General features: G+C 33.2%; 1 protein-coding gene across 1 annotated transcript; it reads left to right on the top strand.

Moving 5' to 3' along the window:
• The first annotated feature begins 4,154 nt into the window (after positions 1-4,154).
• On the top strand, positions 4,155-8,546 carry Inx2 (innexin 2). Its single transcript, XM_072541996.1, has one exon. It carries the CDS (start codon positions 4,364-4,366, stop codon positions 5,447-5,449), a length of 1,086 nt encoding a protein of 361 aa, XP_072398097.1. The 5' UTR covers positions 4,155-4,363; the 3' UTR covers positions 5,450-8,546.
• Positions 8,547-10,704: the final 2,158 nt, after the last annotated feature.

The following is a 10,704-nucleotide window of genomic DNA, read 5'->3' as shown; positions in this document are numbered from 1 at the left end:
TGGCCGCTTGTTCTTCTGCCATACTCAGAATTTTCCTACATCTAACGGTTCGTGAGAAAAATTTCCACTTGGATGTATGTATTCGCTGAAAATTTCGAGAAAATTAAAAGTGTATATTTTGTTTGAAATTTGAATTATTTCGATTTAGGGTGATTTTCTGATTAAAAAAATCTAAACAAGTGGCTAAAAATTATGCACCGTTTTGCCAGAAAATCGAAAAAACTGTAGATTTTTTAATTCGTTTTTTCCTCTTTTCCGGCAAACTGGGGTTAAGGGATCAGAAAAAAACACATGTTTGGAATAAGCTGGACCAAGTGCATGTACCAAAACATTAAACAAATTTTTTTTTTTGAAAAATTTGGAAAAAATTTTCCAAGGGGGTACCCTTGGATTTTTATCAAATTTCGTTAATCGGCTATATTGGCGTCAATTTTGGTCCGAGAGTCAAGCGAATACATATTTCCTACATAAAATTGGCTGCTCGTTCTTCTTCCATACTCAGAATTTTCCTACATCTAACGGTTCGTGAGAAAAATTTCCACTTGGATGTCTGTATTTGCTGAAAATTTCGTGAAAATTAAAAGTGAATATTTTGTTTGAAATTTGAATTATTTCGATTAAGGGTAACTTGCTGTTTAAAAAGAAAGTAACATGTGGCTAGAAATTATGCACCGTTTTGCCGGAAAATCGAAACAACTGTAGACCATTGGATTTTTATCAAATTTCGTTAATCGGCTATGTTGGCGTCAATTTTGGTCCGAGAGTCAAGCGAATACACATTTCCTACATAAAATTGGCCGATCGTTCTTCTTTCATCCTCAGAATTTTTCTACATCTAACGGTTCGTGAGAAAAATTTCCACTTGGATGTATGTATTCGCTGAAAATTTCGAGAAAATTAAAAGTGCATATTTTGTTTGAAATTTGAATTATTTCGATTAAGGGTGACTTGCTGATTGAAAAAATCTAAACATGTGGCTAAAAATTATGCACCGTTTTGCCGGAAAATCGAAAAAACTGTAAATTTTTAATTCGATTTTTCCTCTTTTCCCGCAAACTGGGGTTAAGGGATCAGAAAAAAACACATGTTTGGAATAAGCTGGACCAAGTGCATGTACCAAAACATTAAACAATTGGAAAATTTGGAAAAATTTTTCCAAGGGGGTACCCTTGGATTTTTATCAAATTTGGTTAATCGGCTATATTGGCGTCAATTTTGGTCCGAGAGTCAAGCGAATACAAATTTTTCCTACATAAAATTGGCTGCTCGTTCTTCTTCCATACTCAGAATTTTCCTACATCTAACGGTTCGTGAGAAAAATTTCCACTTGGATGTATGTATTCGCTGAAAATTTCGAGAAAATTAAAAGTGCATATTTTGTTTGAAATTTGAATTATTTCGATTTAGGGTGATTTGCTGATTAAAAAAATCTAAACAAGTGGCTAAAAATTATGCACCGTTTTGCCAGAAAATCGAAAAAACTGTAGATTTTTTAATTCGTTTTTTCCTCTTTTCCGGCAAACTGGGGTTAAGGGATCAGAAAAAAACACATGTTTGGAATAAGCTGGACCAAGTGCATGTACCAAAACATTAAACAAATTTTTTTTTTTGAAAAATTTGGAAAAAATTTTCCAAGGGGGTACCCTTGGATTTTTATCAAATTTCGTTAATCGGCTATATTGGCGTCAATTTTGGTCCGAGAGTCAAGCGAATACATATTTCCTACATAAAATTGGCTGCTCGTTCTTCTTCCATACTCAGAATTTTCCTACATCTAACGGTTCGTGAGAAAAATTTCCACTTGGATGTCTGTATTTGCTGAAAATTTCGTGAAAATTAAAAGTGAATATTTTGTTTGAAATTTGAATTATTTCGATTAAGGGTAACTTGCTGTTTAAAAAGAAAGTAACATGTGGCTAGAAATTATGCACCGTTTTGCCGGAAAATCGAAACAACTGTAGACCATTGGATTTTTATCAAATTTCGTTAATCGGCTATGTTGGCGTCAATTTTGGTCCGAGAGTCAAGCGAATACACATTTCCTACATAAAATTGGCCGATCGTTCTTCTTTCATCCTCAGAATTTTTCTACATCTAACGGTTCGTGAGAAAAATTTCCACTTGGATGTATGTATTCGCTGAAAATTTCGAGAAAATTAAAAGTGCATATTTTGTTTGAAATTTGAATTATTTCGATTAAGGGTGACTTGCTGATTGAAAAAATCTAAACATGTGGCTAAAAATTATGCACCGTTTTGCCGGAAAATCGAAAAAACTGTAAATTTTTTAATTCGATTTTTCCTCTTTTCCCGCAAACTGGGGTTAAGGGATCAGAAAAAAACACATGTTTGGAATAAGCTGGACCAAGTGCATGTACCAAAACATTAAACAAAATTTTTTTTTTGGAAAATTTGGAAAAATTTTTCCAAGGGGGTACCCTTGGATTTTTATCAAATTTGGTTAATCGGCTATATTGGCGTCAATTTTGGTCCGAGAGTCAAGCGAATACAAATTTCCTACATAAAATTGGCCGCTCGTTCGTCTGCCACACTCAGAATTTTCCTACATCTAACGGTTCGTGAGAAAAATTTCCACTTGGATGTCTGTATTTGCTGAAAATTTCGAGAAAATTAAAAGTGTATATTTTATTTGACATTTGAATTATTTCGATTAAGGGTGACTTGTTGATTAAAAAAATCTAAATATGTGGTTAAAAATAATGCACCGTTTTGCCGGAAAATCGAAAAAACTGTAAATTTTTTAATTCGATTTTTCCTCTTTTCCCGCAAACTGGGGTTAAGTGATTAGAAAAAAACACATGTTTGAAATAAGCTGGACCAAGTGCATGTACCAAAACATTAAACATTTTTTTTTTGGAAAATTTGGAAAAAAATGTCCAAAGGGGTACCCTCGGATTTTTATCAAATTTGTTTAATCGGCTATATTGGCGTCAATTTTGGTCCGAGACTCAAGCGAATAGACATTTCCAGTTCGAAAAGCATGCACAAGAGTTTTTTATCTTTTAGGGCATTTTCTTATTCTTAAACTTAAAAATTGAATGTCATATGTATACGATGTAAATGTTTAATATTGTATTTTGAATGAAAACTTTTTTTTCATACAGTAACTGGCTTCGGCTGTTGGATGTTTTGGTGTACAAATAAATAAATAAATATGAAAATTTAAGCTGTTCGATCTTGGGTCCATCTTTCTCGACTACAGTATTTCAAATAGAGCATTTCTTCCAATAATCATAATAACGTTGAATATGTAGAAAACTCAAAATTACGTTCAAAACAAATTGTAAGGAAATGTCCTAAACCAATACTTAGTATTTTTATAAAAATTAATGTGGGTACGGAATATTGACATTTTAGTTTTTTTTATATTAAAGTAATTTTATGTTCTCCGTCACTGAGGCGTTTAGCTATTGTTTAATTCCTTAGGGTTTACTCATTTGCATTTTATGATGTATTTTATTTGAGGTTTGTCGGGGCCGTCATATTGAAGTTGAGTGAAAATTCAGAAAAGAAAGTACATATTAATTATTACATTTTTGCTGAATTTACCAACACTCTACTTAAAGCTTAGCTATGAAATTTGTGCTATCAATCATTTTCAAACTTACTATAGTAAGACATTCAAGTTTACTCATCGATTTTAGTGCTAAGTATTTAATTTTATAAGTTGTTTATAGTTTTAAACATTTTCAAATGCAAAATTTTCTCTCTTGGTATAACTCTACAAACAGTACCTACTAAATACGAACCACGACTAATCAAAATATTAAAAAACGTAGTAAAAATAGTAATGAATAATATTATATTTCGTGTAATTTAGCACTTTCTTTAATGATATTCACAATTGTAATTGATAATTATTTATAGATTAATTATTTAAATAATGTAGGTTAGAGCCCGAACGATAATACAATTCTAGAAAAAATCGTAACAGTAAAGTCCAGTGTTTTAATTAAGTGATATCACTCTTCCGATAATTTTATAGAAATTTCGCGAATTGCCGTCAAAGGCAGAAATGAGTCAACGCCGCCCATGACCAAAACTTCTTTCTTCGCCGTTGCATCTGGCGAACCCCTCGATGCGGCTAAGAGCGCGGCGGTGGGGATGCGGGCCTGTCACTCCCCTCTCTCAGAATGCGTTCTCTCTGGCAGAGCGAAGCGAACGGTGAATGTAGTTTCAGTTTAGAGTGGACACCTTGGAGACCGTAGAAGTTCGTGTAATCGGTTGCGTACACACAACAAATAGTTCATAACAATAATAAAAAAACTGTAATACATGTTAGGTCGTACAACGGCCTGATTGATTTGTTCGCGAGTGCGTGTGTGTCAGTGTAGTTCGTCAAAATGTTTGATGTTTTCGGTTCAGTGAAAGGTCTCTTGAAGATCGACCAAGTATGCATAGACAACAACATATTTCGTTTGCATTACAAAGCAACCGTAATTATCCTAGTGTCCTTTTCTCTATTAGTAACAAGCCGACAGTACATAGGAGATCCTATAGACTGCATAGTTGACGAAATTCCGTTAAATGTTATGGACACTTACTGTTGGATTTACTCCACATTTACCGTTCCTAATAGATTAACCGGACACATAGGAAAAGACATTGTCCAACCAGGAGTAGCTAGCCATGTCGACGGCAAAGACGATGTTAAGTATCACAAATATTATCAGTGGGTTTGCTTTGCATTGTTCTTCCAAGCTATGCTGTTCTACGTACCCAGATATTTGTGGAAAACCTGGGAGGGCGGTCGAGTTAAAATGTTAGTGCTTGATCTCAACTGTCCCATCGTCTCAGAAGAGTGTAAGAAAGACAGAAAGCAATTACTAGTGGACTATTTCACGACAAATCTACATTTACAAAACTTCTATGCCTATAGATTCTTCATATGCGAAGTTCTCAACTTCGTTAACGTAGTTGGGCAAATCTTCTTCATGGACTTCTTCCTCGACGGCGAATTCAGCACATACGGCAGCGATGTGATCTCTTTCACCGAGATGGAACCCGAGCAGAGAGAAGATCCAATGGCCAGGGTATTTCCTAAAGTAACAAAGTGCACATTCAACAAATACGGTCCTTCGGGTACAGTGCAGCGATTCGATGGATTATGCGTTCTTCCACTCAACATCGTCAACGAAAAAATCTACGTCTTCCTGTGGTTCTGGTTCATCTTGCTTAGTGTTCTCTCCGGAGTATCTTTGCTGTATCGCCTCGCTGTCATATTCGCACCCAAGATCAGGTTGTATCTTCTTAGAACCAAATGTCGCATCGCCGCCTACGACCAGGTGGAAACGATAGGTAACAAGTGTGAGATTGGTGATTGGTTCGTTCTTTACCAATTGAGCAAAAACATAGATCCTCTTATCTTCAAAGAAGTTATTAACGATCTATCGAAAAAACTCGAAGGTAAGGAGTCTGTATCGGTGTAACGCCGTACTGCTGTTATTCGGTAGGTTCGTTGAGATACAATACATACATTTTTCTGATTAGAATGTTTATTTTACTGTATATAACTTTCCTATTTTAAAAGACTATTTAGAATTTGTATCATAATATTTACATCTACAATAGAACAATATTCTTTAATTGCTTATCATTTGATCCTCATTTAGATGAAATTTTCGTGTACAAAAATAATATTTCATTTCAAAGAACTCTTGTCTATAACTGAAACATAAATTTATCTTCTGATTTACTAATTTTAATTGAGCTACATTTATAAAAATAGTGAAAATATCTATTCTGAAAGTTTTTGTAATCATCTGGACCCCAAAGTCGGTATTTATCATGGAATTAATTAAAAATACAGCATGAATGAATGTTTGCGTAAAAAATGCAAGCTTCAAGGTTTTATGAACTGTGTTTTTTAACTCGCCATATACTAATTTATGTAATAGCGTTGGATTACATAAAAATTATATAAACATCGTATTTCAGAGATTTTTAATAATTTCCCGTTCATGTACACAATGATCAAAGACCTTTAACAGCTAGGTCAAAACATTCAATAAAAAAAACTGATATAAATACAAATATAACAAAACGTATTATCGTTAGTCACAGCTGTTCAATAATTTCAAGTTTTTTTTTATTCAAAAAGTAAAATTATTGTTTTTTTGTACAAAATGTTAGTAAATTCTTTCAGTATACGTTTACCTGTTTATCCTACAACTTAAATTCAATTAATTACTCGTTTTAGAGCCAATTTAATAAATATCTACCAGCAATAAACTACATGGGCCAAACAGGTAGACCTTATAGTTGGAGATTATGCGAACATCTCATATTTACTTTATTTTCATCGTGTAATTTAAATCACAATCATAGTTTTAAGAAATATTGAAACTTTCTGAATATGCAGCCATCTTGTAAGCTTTAATTTTTGTACTAATTATTTTTAATTGATCAGAAAAATGTGTGCGAGTAGATACTTAGACGACCTGCTGAATATACGCAGAGGATTTCTGAGCAAAATGTGCCTTTCGAACAATTTTTTACTCCGGAATTCCACCACATCAGCTCGCCGAATTTTTTCGAACACTTCGTAAGAAAAACGCGACGATTCCGAGAGTTACGGTAAAAAAGAATTCTGTGATGACAGAAAAGACTGTATCGTACGGCCAGCGTCCTCTATCGGTGCGGCTGTGATATTTAAACGTTTTTTTTTTCTAAATATTTTACAATAGCTCAATTATTACGTCATTCCAAAAATATGCTTTTTATTCCTAATTTGTTTTGTAATACATACTGCCACTTCATGATGGATAGAAAAATATGTTAGAAAAACGATTTCGCTAGCATTATGATCTTGTAAAACGTGTAGCCCCGTTGAGGCTGTCAAAAATAGTCAAAATATATTTGACACTTATCAAGAATTGTTTTTTGGCAGGTTTTTTTGTATAAAAATGTCATCAAATTTTGCTAAATTTAAATACTTGTGTTATATAACCTCACATAACCTAAAAAATGTAACAAACACCATTTTACATCATATTCTGTAGTAAAATGTGTCGTATTGTTAATTTTTTTGAAAAAGTTATCAATACTCTATAAAATATTTTAAAATGAGTACAAAATGTTGTATTTTTGTCAGTCTTCAACAGCTCTTAATTGAAAAACGATAGAATCACGTGATAGTTTATTTTTTAAGAGGAATTTCCATGTATTTAGAAGACTGATTATGAAAAACTACCTATACCGAAATAAATGATCATAATAGCTAGTGAAATCGTTTTTCCTGTGATAGTTTGATCTGAGATGAAAGAAATAAGACAGCTGTTAGAGGTTTAAAAACTGTTTTACTGTTTGGTGATATAGAAAATCCTAAATGTTATTGTAGTCTTATTTTTGCTGTAAGAGCACAAATATTTCTATCATAATTTAAGATTCGTAGAAAAATGTTCAATTTAAAGTCTTCATTCCATATTATTATTCCCTTTCTTTGGTTTTTGTTTATAAAAAGATTTGTTCTTTATAAAAAAGAGAAATATATTCACCTCTGTCATTTTTTATTCTGACAATCAGAGTAATACTTTTTTGACATTCTTGTTCCAAATGTGCATCGTAATTTGCAAAACTTTTTTTTAACATTTGTATTTAATAAAACAGATTTATCATGTTTTGTTAAATATCAGTTAAATTCTCATTATTCTTAGACTATTACACATGCACAATATAGGGTGTGACAAAACTAAAAAAAAAAACAGTTTTGGCTCACACTATATTATATGGATTATTTTTCATAGATATTTCTCAAGAAGACAATTATTTTACAAAAAAAATCAGATTTGTCCCTTTTTTGATGCTCAAAATTTGCCCTTAGCAACTATTTTTTATTAAAAAAGTGCAGCTATTTTCACTTTTATAGGATACATAAACAAATACATCTAATTCAAAAAACAGTGCATTTTTGAACAGTTTTTAAACCATCTTCAGCAAAGAAGTGCTCCTATATATACATATACTGTTATTACGAATCAATAATATTTTCCAATTTTATATAATTCATAATGTGATGATTAGGGAATAGTGTTAGCTTTAAGGTCCATACATATACTACATCTCCAAGTGAAATTAAAGAACTGTCTAAAACCAACACCTTGGGGTTCCTTTATGTAGAATATATACAGGGTGTTGATTTTGGACAGATCCTGTGTACGCCAATTTTTTAATTGTATTGTATTTTATATCGAATTGTGTTCAACCTGATACGGTTATATATTGTATATTATACAAGATTTTGTAAAGTAACACAAGTATTTGACGGCCGTTGTCCAAAAAACGACGTTTCGGTCACAAATTCTCGACATCTTCACACCGACACACCTAGTTCCATAAATTTGTTCACATCGATGCGAAATTGTTTGGAATTTGTTATTGGGTCGTTTTTTGGACAATTGCCATTCGACGTACTGGAAGTTTGTAACAACGGCGGTTTTTTGTATTTAAATATATTGTGAAAAGACAGAAGTGCCTTTTTCATGTTGTATGGAAGTATTTAAATGAGAATAAATAATTTTAATTTTATTTTATTGTGTTATTTGTTTCCATGTTTCACACAGTAGCAAGCACGTGTCGTTTTGATAAAAAATACAGAACATATAAAACATGCAAGTCACGGATTTATCATCATTTGTAACTACTCAATCGTTTATAATAAGTAAGTTGTAAGTATCATCTAAGCTTATTATTCCATGATTTTAAATCTTCTCAACGATATAATTTTAATAACGACGTTTAGGGATTTTGTTTGAGGGAAAGTCTTCTAAAAACAAAAGTAGGTTATCTATAGTGTTTTCTGAATTTAAAATGTCTTTATGATTGTTTGGTTAATGGTATTTAATTCTGTAAGGATTGAACCAATCTTATTTGCATCATCATCATATAACGGGGGTCCTACGGCGATTGTCGCTTCCCGCATTTCAGCCTCCATCTTTTCCTATCTCTCCAATCTGCCTCTTCTAAGCCTCTAGATTGCATTGTTTTTGTAATTTCTCTTCTCCAGGAATTTGGTGGTCTTCCCCTTTTCCTTCTTTCTGGCGGAACATACATTAAGGCTTTCTTTGGCCACCGCTCCTCCTCCATTCTCATCACGTGACCATACCATTGTAATTGCCTTGTATTCTATCTGAAAGAATATCTCTAATTCCTGTACGGTTTCGTATTTCCTCATTCCTGATTCTTTCCATTCTCGATACTCGACATGACCTTCTAAGATAATCCATTTCCACAACGTCTACTTTATCTCGTTCATTCTTTGTCATCGTCCAACATTCAGCACCATATGTGGTAATTGGTTCTACAATTGCTCTGTATACGCGAAGTTTGGTATGCATCTTTATTTTATTAGACCACAGTAATGAATTCAGTATTCGGATGCATTTTTTCCCTTGGGTTATTCGGTTTTGTACATCTATCTTAACTCTGCCATCTGCTGATATGATGCTTCCTAGATATTTATACTGGTTGCAGCCTTTTATAACTGCGTTTTCAAGCCTCAGATCTGTGGTATTTCCTCCAATTTTTAAATATTCTGTTTTGCTTATGTTTACAGTAAGCCCCCATTTGGCATATTCCTCAAATAATTTTCGATTCATATAATTTATATCTTCCTCATCGGTTGCAACCACCACCTGATCATCTGCAAATAACAATGTATACAGAGTTTCTTGTCCCACTTCGATGCCCATAAATCTACATTTATTTCTCCAATTCCTCAATGCTTCTTGGACGCATATTTTAAAGAGTGTCGGTGACAAACAGCATCCTTGCTTTAGGCCTTTAGTGACTTTAAATTCATTTGAGGTTCTGGTTCCAATTTTTACACAACTAACTGCATTTTTGTACAATTTATATATCGCTCGGATATACGTCGAATCCAATCCGGACCTTTCGAGGACCTCAAACATTTTCTTTAACGGGACACTATCATATGCTTTCTCAAGGTCTATAAATACCAAATGGGTATCTCTACTTCTTTCGACACGCTTTTCAATTATTTGTCGTAGGATAAATATATTATCAAGGCAGGATCTCCCGGTACGAAAGCCGCTTTGTTCTTCAATATCTTGTATCTGTCTTTCAACCCCCTTCTTTAATATTCTGCCGTACAACCGGCCCACAGAGCTCGTCACACTAATACCTCTATAATTGGAACAGTCTCTTTTATTCCCTCTCTTATATATGGAGCTTATATAAGATTTATTCCAATCTTTAGGAATTTCCTGGTCTCCACACATACATTTATTAAAAAGGTCTACTATTAATTCTAAAAGTGCAGTCGGCCCATATTTAACCAGCTCTATGGGAATGTCTCCAGGCCCTGCGGCTTTTCCGTTTTTAATCTCTTTTAAGGTTTCCGTCAATTCAGATAATGTTATTATAGGGATTTCCTGTCTTTCGTCTCTGTTGTCTATTAATTCCCTTATCTTTTCCCATCTGTACTCTACTCTATCCTCTTTCAGCAGTTTCATATAATATTCTTCCCATTCATTTAACTTTATGAGAGAAATGTCTTCATTTTTCCTAAACTGCTTTAATGTTTTCCAAGCTTGTGCCACTTTTGTTCCACCCATAAATCTGTCCAGTTCATCACACTTAGCCTCCCAGTTTATATTTTTCGCCTTATCCACGTCCTTTTTAACTTCTCTATTCCATTTAGCGTATATTTCTCTGTCTTGAGGGT

The sequence above is a fragment of the Diabrotica undecimpunctata genome, chromosome 8 (genome assembly GCF_040954645.1).
Source record: "Diabrotica undecimpunctata isolate CICGRU chromosome 8, icDiaUnde3, whole genome shotgun sequence".
Classification (NCBI taxonomy): domain Eukaryota; kingdom Metazoa; phylum Arthropoda; class Insecta; order Coleoptera; family Chrysomelidae; genus Diabrotica; species Diabrotica undecimpunctata.
Note: the sequence above shows the minus strand (reverse complement) of the source record. Positions and strands in the feature narration are given on the sequence as shown.